The sequence below is a fragment of the Cucurbita pepo genome, chromosome 11 (assembly GCF_057944985.1).
Source record: "Cucurbita pepo subsp. pepo isolate OVF chromosome 11, ASM5794498v1, whole genome shotgun sequence".
Lineage (NCBI taxonomy): Eukaryota > Viridiplantae > Streptophyta > Magnoliopsida > Cucurbitales > Cucurbitaceae > Cucurbita > Cucurbita pepo.
This window is the reverse complement of record NC_141808.1, coordinates 17,048,694-17,061,380: the sequence shown is the minus strand read 5'-3', so window position 1 is coordinate 17,061,380 and position 12,687 is coordinate 17,048,694. Positions and strand designations below refer to the sequence as shown.

At 27.3% G+C, this 12,687-nt stretch overlaps 3 protein-coding genes across 7 annotated transcripts; 2 read left to right on the top strand and 1 right to left on the bottom strand.

Annotated features, from left to right (window-relative positions):
• Window positions 1-43: 43 nt before the first annotated feature.
• LOC111804808 (pseudo histidine-containing phosphotransfer protein 5) lies at window positions 44-913 on the bottom strand. The gene is made up of 4 exons (XM_023689603.2): window positions 854-913; window positions 478-605; window positions 237-305; window positions 44-121 (listed from the first exon to the last, which is right to left on the bottom strand). Exons 1-4 carry the CDS (start codon window positions 911-913, stop codon window positions 46-48), a joined length of 333 nt encoding a protein of 110 aa, XP_023545371.2. The 3' UTR covers window positions 44-45.
• A 5,195-nt stretch (window positions 914-6,108) lies between these two features.
• On the top strand, window positions 6,109-6,465 carry LOC111804844 (E3 ubiquitin-protein ligase RING1-like). Its single transcript, XM_023689641.2, has one exon. The coding sequence runs from the start codon at window positions 6,109-6,111 to the stop codon at window positions 6,463-6,465; it is 357 nt and encodes a 118-aa protein (XP_023545409.2).
• A 2,241-nt stretch (window positions 6,466-8,706) lies between these two features.
• Window positions 8,707-12,601, top strand: LOC111805252 (azadirone synthase LFS). 5 transcript variants are annotated; one of them, XM_023690230.2, is made up of 12 exons: window positions 8,711-8,861; window positions 9,020-9,162; window positions 9,304-9,499; window positions 9,586-9,693; window positions 9,761-9,812; window positions 10,173-10,294; window positions 10,386-10,486; window positions 10,769-10,827; window positions 11,022-11,078; window positions 11,508-11,553; window positions 11,715-11,794; window positions 12,156-12,601. In XM_023690230.2, exons 2-12 carry the CDS (start codon window positions 9,058-9,060, stop codon window positions 12,277-12,279), a joined length of 1,050 nt encoding a protein of 349 aa, XP_023545998.2. In that variant the 5' UTR covers window positions 8,711-8,861; window positions 9,020-9,057; the 3' UTR covers window positions 12,280-12,601. The 5 variants fall into 5 exon arrangements, with proteins under 5 accessions (XP_023546000.2, XP_023545998.2, XP_023545997.2 ...); XM_023690232.2 differs by lacking the exon at window positions 9,020-9,162 and having other exon boundaries at window positions 8,707-8,861; XM_023690229.2 differs by having other exon boundaries at window positions 8,728-9,162.
• The last annotated feature ends 86 nt before the right edge of the window (window positions 12,602-12,687 follow it).

The following is a 12,687-nucleotide window of genomic DNA, read 5'->3' as shown; positions in this document are numbered from 1 at the left end:
ATCTAAGGTCCGAAACAAAGTAAAAATGAAAGGTAAAATGTACTATTACCTATCCACATCTTCGTCTCTACAACCATGAATTGCATCATCTATTTCGTTGCTCACTTTAATGGCACCAATACTACATAAATCATCAACAGTGGAACGTTCATGAGAAAAAACAGGATTTTAGACTTTTAATTTTGTATCTAATATTTTTAAGGACGAAAATTGTAATTTTGAAAGATTTAAAGGACCTGGCGCTCGCTCCCTTAAACTTATGAAGTGGCCTCTCGAGTGCACTCGGGTTGCACGAAGGTGACCTCCTGTGAAAAAGACAAAAAAGGGGCAATTTAGCTTATATTACTTTTTAGTCCCTAATATTTCAAAACTTTCAAATTTAGTTCTTTTTATGTATTAATTTTTTCAATTTAGTCCATTATTATTATTATTATTATTATTATTATTATTATTATTATTATTATTATTAGGCCTTACAATGCATTTTGTAGGGTAGCTATACTCTGGGTTGATTCCCTGAAATACGTAGTGAGAACCCTCTCTAGAAAGTGTGGATCATCGTCACCTAATCGCTCCACGTGGATAAATTGTTCACCTAATATTCCCTGCAACAATAATATAAATTATTTAATGTTTATATTTTAAAAAGTTTCCAATTACAAATTTTATTTATTATAACTTAAAATTCTAGTCAACTTTTTTTATTCATCACAACATTAATTATATTTCATATATTTATAGAAAAATTTCACAAATAAAAACGAGAAATACAAATCTCAACAGTGAACAAAAATAAATAGTAATTTAAAAATCATAAATAAATAAATAAATAAATAAAATAAAAAAGACGAACCTCATCGAAGAATGATTGCCTCATGGTGGAAATCCGTCGATTCAAAGCAGAATTCGCCATGGCTTACAATGAAGAAAAAAAAGGATGGCAATGCTTATTATATATAAATTAAAAAAAGGAGGGAAATCCCAAATTTAAAAAAAAAAATTAAAAAAAATTAAAAAAAACGGTTACAAAATTAAAAAAAAATAAAAGCAGTAACTAATAAGTGTAGTAATTATGAGAGGAGTGACAAGTTGCAGGCATGCAATTCCATAAAATTAGAATTAAAAAGAATCTACACGAGAAATTGTATAAAATCTCAGTGAAATTAAATTCTGAGAAGAAAAAAGATCAGAGGTTCGCATACTCACGGATCTGGTAATAAATGAACCCAGATTTCTGTGTCTTTCAGTTTCGTTTGACAATTACAGGATCTACAAATTTATGGCAACTTATTAATAATAACTTAGATTTCTTTTTTAATGTATGAATGATTTATACGGCCTACTATTCGCGACTTTTTTCATTTCTTAAATGGTTACTGTATTAATTCGAGATTGTATTGAAACTAAAAGGACAAAACAAAAAAAAATTGTAGGCGGTGACGTACGAGACCTTATAATCCAACCCAAATGCAAAAATTCTATTTGGGACATGAGTCACTGCCAATATTTTTAACACAGGTTCGATAGGAAAAAACACCTTGAGGTAGTTTCTCGAGACAATCTCTATATTATACTTTTAAAGAAAAATATATTTTATGGAATAATTTTAAATTTAAAGATATTTGTTGGAATATATTTGGAATCTTTAAAATATTTAAAGAGATCACAAACTGAACCAATGGGTTCAATCTAATAGCTTATAGAAAGTGTCTACAAACAGATAATTCTTAATTTTATTTTTATTTAAAAATTTAGAAATGAAAATCTTTATTATTATTTTTTTATAATCTAAGTTCTTTTAATTTTATATAGTTTGGATAAACTGGTTCAAATATTTTTAAACTTTGTATTATAATAAATATGATCGGGATTATCTAATTTGTTAGATTATATCATATAACTTAAAATAATAACTATTAGTCTCTAAAAATTTAATAATTAAATCTATAAATAAAAAAATTATTAATTTAGTCAAAAAAAAAGAGAGAGAGATGAAAGTTGAGACATTTCAACTAAAAGAAAATTAATATTAGTAGTGAACATATTTTGTTAAAAGTCAAATAAAATAAATAAATAAATAAAACATTATATAGAAAAATTAAAAATTTTAAAGATTTATTAGATACCAGAAGAAAATTGATTATAAGACCAAAAAGATGGTGTTTGGACGATTTGTAGTTGAACCAACCACCTGCTATTTCAGGTCTATTAAATTTTATGGCTATTACTTTTTTCTTTTATTTATTTATTTATTTATTATTATTATTTTCTCTCCTTGGAAGATAAAATGGATGACTAATTTTTTTGAAACGTTTTCTCAAAAAAGAAAAATCTTTACTAATAAAGGGATGAACATGACACGCTTTGTTAGCCCCACGCGTCAGAGAAAAATTGAATGGTTGAGAAAATGTAAATGACGCTAAACTTTTATTCTTTTTTTCAAATAAAATAATTTTACTTTTAATTTTTTATTTTTAAAAATTACGTTAGTTTTCTCGTTATTTTTTTATTTTTTTATTTTATTTTTACTGCTCTTGAAGAAATTTTTAGATTCTTTCCAATATTTTTAATTTTTTAATTTTTTTAATTTTTTTAATTTGACTTAAATTTTAAAGACGCTTGTAAAATGCTAGAAATAAAATTGCAAAAGTTGTAAGTGAATATTATTTATAAATTTAATTTAAAAAAAAAATTCAATTATTGAAATGACTTGAAACAATGACAAAATTATAAAGTAGGATTGAAAGGCATTCTCTAACTTCACCACCACTAGAATTTACTTTGAAAATTCGGAATTGAAGAAATGAATCTCCATATAGATAATTAAGAAAGAAAGCTCTGATATCCTACATTGGTTGGGGAGGAAAACGAAACATCTTTTATAAGGGTGTGGAAACTTTTCCTTCGTAGACACGTTTTAAAGCGAGAAGCTCGAAAGGAAAAGCTCAAAATGAACTATATTTACTAGCAATGGGCTTCAACCGTCACAAAAGCTCACCTAGTGGACGAAAAAAAACTGCTTATCACTCTGATTATTCACTACTCTAAGTTGTCCTCTTTCCTAAATTATTATTATTATTATGAATAAATTTAAAATTTTAAAAATTAAATATATAATAAACCTTAAATTTTGAGGGCATACGTACATTTATTCATAACATATTACTATTAAATCAATTTTATATACGCATATCAATGCTTAGAATAAAATAAACCCTTCTCGATAATATCGAATTTATCTCAATTAATTAAAAAAAAAAAAAAAAAAACTCATGAATCGTGGAGAAAACCATGTGAGTAGATGTAACCACACATCAAACTATATTTTCATAGAATAAAAATATATATAAACAATTAAATAATCTCATGGGACTAAATTAATTAGTTAATTAATATTCACTTTTATTTTTCTTTATTTTTGGGAACCTTCGAATAATTAATTAATAATCCATTCGAATTAATTGTCTAACCCCATGCTAGAATTTGAATTACGATTCAGATATGGTCTTCATTCAAACACATTAGAAAAATTCTCAAGACGTTATCAAACACAAAAATTTTTTTAGAATTTTTATGATTGAGTCACTGAAAATAAATATGCATTTTTGTAGGTATAAATAACAAAACTTTCAATTCTTTAAATCTTTTATTAGTCGTCCTATTCTCAAGATCGATTTTTCGTTTATTTATATACCTTTCATTTACTCCGATATCATAAATTAATTTTTTTATTCTATTATTTATTTTTAAATGAAAATGGATAAATTAATTTATAAAACAGGAATATTGTCTTAATCCGACGGTTTAATCAATCATTTCTGTAGACGTGAAGCGCTTGAATTCTCACGCATGTTTATAGTATTTAATTTTTAAAAAATATTAAAAAATAATAATAAATAAGACCCTGCAGTCCGCTTGCCTCCAAAATTGGTATAATAATAAACTCCTCTCTTCTCACTCCACTATTTTCTTTTGGAGAAATTCTGGAAATAAAATTAAATAAGACAAAGTAAAATAGGACGAATTTTATTAAAATATCTGACAGCTACTTTTCGTTAAATAAAATTAAAAAAAAAAAAAAGTGCTTGATAATTTTTTAAAATAATTATTAAAAATGTTGAATTTGAATATAATAGTTATTTATTAAACAGTTAATTTGTCAAAATATTAGGTTTATTTTAAATTGATTGTTATATAATTTTAATTTATAAAATTAAAAAAAAAAAGTGCTTGATAATTTTTTAAAATAATCATTAAAAATGTTGAATTTGAATATAATAGTTATTTATTAAACAGTTAATTTGTCAAAATATTAGGTTTATTTTAAATTGATTGTTATATAATTTTAATTTATAAATAGTAATTATCACTATATTTCTTTTGTATATATAAAAAAGTAAAGTGGAAAATTATATATTATCTTTAAAAATAAAGTGAAATGAAATCCAAACTACTTTTTTACCTTCGTATTTCACTCAAGAGATTAATTTTAATCTTGAACTTTTCATGTAAATTAAAAGTTTACTAATTGAAATTTTAAATAATATCTACACATTTTTTTATTTTTAATTTTGAGTTTTTGACAAATTTAAATTGTTTAAAAATTAATAATTTTATAAGATATACATTTAAATTTTATGTTCAATAAAATTGTAAATTATTAATGATTAAATTTATAAATTTTAAAATTTTTAAAAGTTTAATTACTCTATTTATAAATTAAAAAGTTATAAAAATAAAAGAAATTTTAATAATTAAATTTGTAATTTAATTACTTTGGAGTGGCGGTGGATGCAGTGGTAGGTTCAACCAAATAGAAGCATGGGAAAGGAAGAGAGAGAAATTATATAATAAGGAAAAACATAGCACACGAGTAAAAAAATATAAATTAATAAAGTTTGTCATATGATTTAAAAAAGGACACCTCACAAATGTCTAATCATTTTTCTTAGCTAACCCATTTTAAAAATACTCATAAAATTTTAAAAATAACATTAAAAATTAGAAATAATCTATGAAATATCGATGACGATCTTCACCTACATATTGACGGTAATTTTTTTTATTTTTTTATAAATACAGAGGATATTAATCTTGTTTTAAAAATTTTATGAGTATTTTTTAGACATAATACTAACTATAAGGTATTTTTTTATTTTTTTTAAATGAAGAGTAGTAATAAATTTTTTAAAGTTTAAGAATATTATCGAACTTTATTTTAGAAAAGGTAAAGGGCTATAAACTACTTTAAAAATTTTAGAAATACTTTTTTAAAGATAATCATATTTTTTAAATTAAAAAAATAAAGATATTATTAAATTTTTTACGAATTTATTATTATTTTTAATAGTTTACCTTATAAACTACTTAGAAGTATTATTAAAAATTTTAAAAATTTAGTAATATTTTTTTTATAATTGTTTTCAGATTTTAAAAATTATTTTAGATTTCAAAAAAGGAAAAACTCTAACCAAATAACAAAGCTATAAAATAATGTTTAAAAAGCCTACAAGGCCTATATTGTCTTTAATTTTATTACTAAATCAAATTTTAAATTTAATGGGATAAAATAAAAATGTAAAAAAAAAAAAAAAAAAAAAAAAAAAAAAAAAATCAACAACGAGAGAAATGTGGTTAAGTTAAAAGTAAATGAAATGTATCTGTCCAATGGTTCCGTCAATCAACTATCTATTAAGTTTTTTTGGGTGGGTCTAAGTTCGTGATTAAAATGTGAATTTCTTAATTAATGATTTGACGAAAAATGTATATTATCTTTTAATTGTGGATAAAAAAAAAAAAAATTAGTTATGTGAACAAAAATCTTCTACCAAAGTCTCATGATTATCTCCAAATTTGTTGATATTAAAAAATTATTATTATTATTACTATTTTTTTTTTCCGAAGTTTAGAGATGTTTAAAAAAGTAAAATTTAAATGTATTTTTATTAATTTTATTATATATAGGATAATAAAATTGACAAAATAGTTTATAATAATTGGCCTTTAATTGGCATCTGTTACGAATAGAACCTGCTATCTACTCCATTCCCTTAGTTTCTAAACCACTCTCTCTTTTTCTCTCTCTCTCAAATTCTCTCAATCGCTGCAATGGCTGCCGTTTCTGTGTCGGCTGAGACTACGCGAAACTTAGCAGTGGCCTATCCAATTGAATTTCTGTTTGACCTCGACATGGTTCTGTCCGGCGCCGACGACTTCGGTTGCTGTCAGATCAGCGCTTCGGATTCCCTTGTGGCGGAATTGCCGACGGTGGTGGCCGATGTTTGTGCCGTTTGTTTGGAAGATTTCCGGCCAGATGAGGACGGAAAACAAATCCCCTGCGGACACGTGTACCACGAATCTTGTATTTCCTCTTGGCTCGCCGTCGCCAACTGTTGCCCTCTCTGTCGGTGCCTCATCGCCGGTCAACCGCCGGAATCGCCTTCTTCAACTTTGATCCGACGGTAGAGCTTTTTTTCGTAGATCGCGAGGATCGTTCGATCAAGTAATGTCTGGTTCTTAATTATTGTGATTGCAGCTCTTCGCGAAATTAGCTGAAAATTGAACAGACCGGTTCCTTTCTCTGTCTCTGTCTAAATTTCTTTTACAATGTTCCATGAATTTCTCCTAACTTTCAATTTTTTGTATCAACATATTTTAAGAAGCCATAAAAAGATTTTAATTTTATCAATTCATTTGACTTAATTTAAATGACACATTTAATCTGTTAATTTTTTAATTTAAAGAAATATCCTATAAAGTGAACCATCTTCCATTTTTAATTTTATATCTATTATACAAAATTATAAATGTTATTGTTTTAATATAAAAATCCATCTTAAATTTAATTTTTAAATTAAAAAAATAACACCCTATATTATATATGTTTTGCATACGTGTCACAATCTTCTATTGATAGTTGATCGGACAAAAATAAATTATTTTAAAATGTTACCAATAACGAAAATTAAAAGTAAGAAAATTAACGGATCAATTGATTATTTAAAAAAAATGATGAATATCATTGACAAATTTACTAGGATACTTAATTATTATGATTTTATAAGTTTGGGAAAAATATCTTAAATTATAAAATTTGAGTATATAATTTAGATAAATTCTATTGGTATGTTTTGTTTTCGATTTATTTTCAGGAATTTAATTATTTTATATTTTATTTTATATTTTGTTTTGTAAAGCCAGTTGTTCGTCAGTTTGTGGAGCAACGTGTCACAATCAAGTGGCCAAGAAGGTCAATCATGACTTGTATAGTATTGAGTGTGGCGGCACCATTAAGTTAAGAAAAGGGTAAAGGAAATTCTTATTTATCCATTTTTTTTCCCAAATTATATTGTGAGTTTCTAGAAACCTAAATGATTATATATCATATTATAATGATTTTTTAAAAAAAAAAGTTAAATTTTTTTATGCAACTTATAAAGGTTTGGTATTACCTATAAAATTTAATTTATAACAAATAAATATATAGATTTTAAAAATCTATTTTCTCTGATAAATTTTATTATTATTTTGATTAAATATGGTATATAATAGTTATTAAAATTTATCAAATGTGTTTTAAAAAAATAATTAACGTAAAAGTATGATTTATAAAATAAATAAAGTTAAAAGTGCAATTGACAATTGGTCCTATAATAATAATGCAATTAGGTGGCGCATGATGCATAGGTGGTCATTAATAAAATTTAGACACGATTAAAACAATATAAATATAATTACCACTAATGATATTTCTCAAATCAAATTGATTTTTATTTTTTTTAATAAAAGAGAACAAATGATTTTATATAAAATATAATACAAATAGTATTTATGTTATAATTCATGCGAATAAGTTGGTTAATTCTTATTTAATTCTAAAAAATATGTATTGCCAGTATAATAATAACAATAATAAGCAAGTAACATTTTTTCCGATATAATTTCAAAGTTGTAGCTTTCGATGATGTAAACGTAACTGGAAAAAAACATTTTTATTCAATTTAATTCATAAAAGTCTCCTTCATTTTCAAAAAGAAGTTTCTATATTTGTATAAATATGGAAGAATTTTGTGAATTTTTATTGGATTACTATTTTGGAAGGTATATTTAAACTCATAAATAAATAAGATTTTCATAAATTATTTATCAATTAATTTAATAATTAAATTAATCAGCTAGTCAGTCGTCCAGCTAGTTTAGACAGTATTAAGAGACTCTGTAAAATACTATTATGATTTACTCCTGGGATAAAAACTTTAATAGGGTAGAAAGATATTTATAATAAAAGCTAAATAAATTTATTCCAAAAAAATATAATCATTTATTTTTAAAATATCGAGATATTTTATTTTTAAAATATATAGAAATTGGCTCATAAAATTATTGGACTTAACTTTATTGAACTAGTATCGAGCTATTTTTATTTATTTATTTATTTATTTATTTATTATTATTATTATTTACAACAAATCAAATTTATTGAAATTATGTCATAATTTCACGGTTGACAGATAAAGATAATTATTTTATATTTATTTTTTAAAAATGATGTTATTCAAATGGGCTCCTAATATAATTGTGATAAGTTTAATATAAAAATATATTTTACACTTTATCTCTCCTTTAAGTAGTATTTATTTATTTATGCTTTTGTTTCATGGATGGAAAAGAGATTCTTTTTTTTTTTTTTTTTTTTTTTTTTTTATAAAAGTAAATATTCTTGAAGTTAGTACAGTTCGTTACTCGAACATGAAATTTGGCACGGACTGTTCATCTTCACCGCCAAATGCATCCATTTTCTTCAGTGCCAATGCCACAGATTCATGATGCACTGAAATTGCTTATAAGTGCCTAGAGATTCCGTATGTTTCATTCCAATTGTGTAATCATAAGCATGTCCCGCAATTACCGATTACAGTGATTGATTTGTTTATTCTTTTTTAACTTTTTGCTCTGTTTAATACGAATCGTTCTTTTCGCCGATTTTGATGGTGTTTTGTTCGATTTTGTTGTGCATAAGAGCTATCTGTTTACTTGTTGTCAAATCTATCGGTGACCATGGAAAATCGGACCGTAAACGATCCGAATCCGATATTCTCAGCTCTCAATTGTATCGACCTTTCGAGTTCAGATATTCATCTTTCGGTTTCGTTACTTAAACAGGTTGTCTACAATTTGATGATAATATTAGTTGATTTTCGATTCTCGTTTTGTGTTTGTGTTTTCGATTTTCGTTTTGTGTTTGTGTAAAGAAATCGAATTGGAACTCTGGTTGGTGATTGAAGAAGTTTTTGATTCATGCAGGCCTGTTTGGATACCGGATTCTTTTACGCTGTGAATCATGGAATACCGGAGGAATTCATGGACGAGGTTTTTGCTCAGAGCAAAAGGCTTTTTAGTCTGCCACTGAGTGATAAAATGAAGCTTCTGAGAAACGAGAAGCATAGAGGCTACACACCTATTCTCGACGAACTGCTTGATCCTGATAATCAAATACGAGGTATACTTCGTGCAATTCCATGTATCTTCTTTGAATGACGGGAGTTCAATATTCTCCATTGTATATTGATACTGCTGTCGATTTAGTAGGAGATTACAAAGAGGGGTATTACATAGGAATTGAGGAAAAAATTCCTGGAGATGATTCAGGTGGAGAAATGCCATTTTATGGTCCAAATATTTGGCCTGCAGAAGGTAAATCATTAAATTACTTATTGTTGCATTAGCAACCTAGCATGACATTTTGCGCAACATCTTTTAGATTTGTTACCTGGCTGGAGGAAGATCATGGAGAAGTTTCATAGAGAAGCACTGTATGTTCTGGTTCCAGTGATTCTACAAATTTGTTTTGATAGATCTTCATCTTACAAATCATTATTTAGTTTTTATGCCGGCCATACAAAGTTTGTTTGCTTGTTTGGGTGAACGGTGATAGAATCGTTTTTTCTACGAGTCTGCAAATTGTTTTTTCTACGAGTCTGCAAATTGTTTCGTCACTGGTGAAAAGAGTTCTGTCAATCCTTCTCCTATTTTTATATTCTAGTTCCATATCCTGTTTATCTAATTGGCTTCTTGTTATCAATTATTATGTAACTTGCATTTTAACAATCCAGTTCTTAGTTTGTTAATATTTGCCTTTATGTGTATATATGTTTTTTAAAATGTGAAATCAGAGAGGTTGCAAGAGCAATTGCAAGACTCATTGCTCTTGCACTTGGTCTTGAGAATGACTTTTTTGACAACTCAGAAATGCTCGGCGAGCCGATTGCAGTGTTGCGTCTATTACACTATGAAGGTGGGATATAAACGCTTTTTGTTTCTTCATTTTTGGCCCTGTGGTGTCCGTTGGCTATAGAAATAATAGAATAGTCCTCTTTGTGCATCAGGCCAAATTTCTGAACCTGCGAAAGGAATATTTGGAGCTGGCGCTCATACAGACTATGGTTTAATCACACTCTTGGCGACAGACGAGAACTTTGGTCTCCAAGTAAGAATTCAGTTGTGCACACGATGCTTTTTTTAAAGTGTTCGGAATAAGGCACATGATGCTTTTTAACCATTATCAGCATATCATATTATTTAATTACGATTTGAAGTGTTCGGAATAAGGCACATGATGCTTTTTAACCATTATCAGCATATCATATTATTTGATTACGATTAAAGTGTTCGGAATGAGTACAGATTTGCTAGGCACACGATGCTTTTTAACCATTATCGGCATATCATATTATTTGATTACTATTTGAAGTGTTCAGAATGAGTACAGATTTGCAAGGATAAAGAGGCTAAACCTCAAATATGGGAATATGTAGCACCGCTCAAAGGGTGAGTTTTATGGAGGAATTAGGAACCAGTTTGCATTTAAAGTTTGAAAACACAGATTCCTTCAGTGCGCATTATGTTACTCATGATCTAAGACTTGAACAAATGATAATAATAGAGAAGGAAGCTATTTGAGAAAGAGTAAACAAAAGATTGTCTTCTGGCATCTTGATTTCAGTCTCTTTGGTTTTTAACAGAGCTTTTGTGGTGAATCTTGGAGACATGCTGGAGCGCTGGAGCAACTGCGTATTCAGGTGAGATATATTCCTATTGAGATCACGAGACATGGTGAATCGAGATTTCATCCTTACCCGTGCTGTTTTTAACCTTCTCCTCGTTTATCTATTTATGCAAAAACCGTCACCGACATTTTTAATGGATATGTGAAGGGACTATTCATGTTTAAATATGATATTTCTAGTCTTTTATGAACTTGTATGTTTCAAATTTTCTTCAATTTGCAATAATGAATTGTTTGCGTTCTCATCTGCCTTCAAGAATCTTGAATGACAATATCGTTTGTGGCATTCATAAGGAATTTATTTGCATCATATACTATAACATAAACAGTAAACAAGATCAATCAGTTAACATACTTCACTAGTTCTTTGTTTTATTAATTTATTTTGGTTGTGACATAGTTCTAAGTTCTTAACATTTTTTCTTTCTGTATTTGATCTCAGGTCCACATTACATAGAGTTCTGGGGAATGGTCAAGATAGATATTCTGTAAGCCTCGTAGCTTACTCTATCACTGTGTTATCCACGAACATTATGAACATTATAAACATCGAGTCGCAATATTCTTCATTGATCTCTCTATTTACAAACATACAAAAAGAAAAAAAAAAAATTGTTGCATAGTAAATTTATTATTTTCATGTAAACAGATTGCATATTTTGTGGAACCTAGTCATGATTGTCTTGTCGAGTGTTTGCCAACCTGCAAGTCAGACGAAAACCCTCCCAAGTAAGTATATGTTGATTATAAACTTTTATTTTGTTTACCAAATATGTACGTGACGCATGAGATTCATTATAGATATACAAACCTTGTTTGCTTTTCCTCTTGTTTTTTTTACCTCATTTCCTTTCATTGTCTCTGTTACTTTCATAGTGTTGCTAATGAGTTAATGAGTTTGCTTTACTTTACATTGCCATTTCATGCCTTTCTTTTTTCCTTTCAAGGCTTTGACTTTACCAATTTACACTCATATGCTTCTTTGTCACTCACACTTGGAAGCTACTAAGACACTTGTTGGATGCACAAAAATGATATTCTATACTAACTTAAGTTTTTCTTTCCTATTATTATTTATTTTTATTGTCAGGTTTCCTCCAATTTTATGCAAGACATATTTGAGCCAGCGTTACAAAGAAACTCACGTTGATCTAGATACTTACAAAAGTAGTAATGATGAGAATTTGGGTACTCAACATGCTCCAATGCTTTGAATATTGTAACGCTTGCAAGTAAACCCAATAAATAAACCCAATAAATAAACCCACTTCCGCCAAAGTCTACAGGGGACAGGCAGACGGTGGATGAGCAAGTAATTTTAAAGACATGTTTAATGCACAATAGAGTTTGTTGATCTCTTTAGCGAGAAGCCAGTCTGTCACTACTAAATAAGGCTTCTCTTAGACTAAGACCATCAAACATAAAAATTGTCTTATTTTCGTTTGGTGTATTATGTAAACGTTGTTTTATTTACTAAACTATACTAAGGTTATTTATGTCAAATTAATGGATAGCTAGTCTTGTACGTTACATCAATTCGGATTCGGATGGTCAAAATACATTTGAAGTTAAATGCTTCTATAACTCTTATAAAAATAATTGAGTTTTTTCTAACCTAAAAT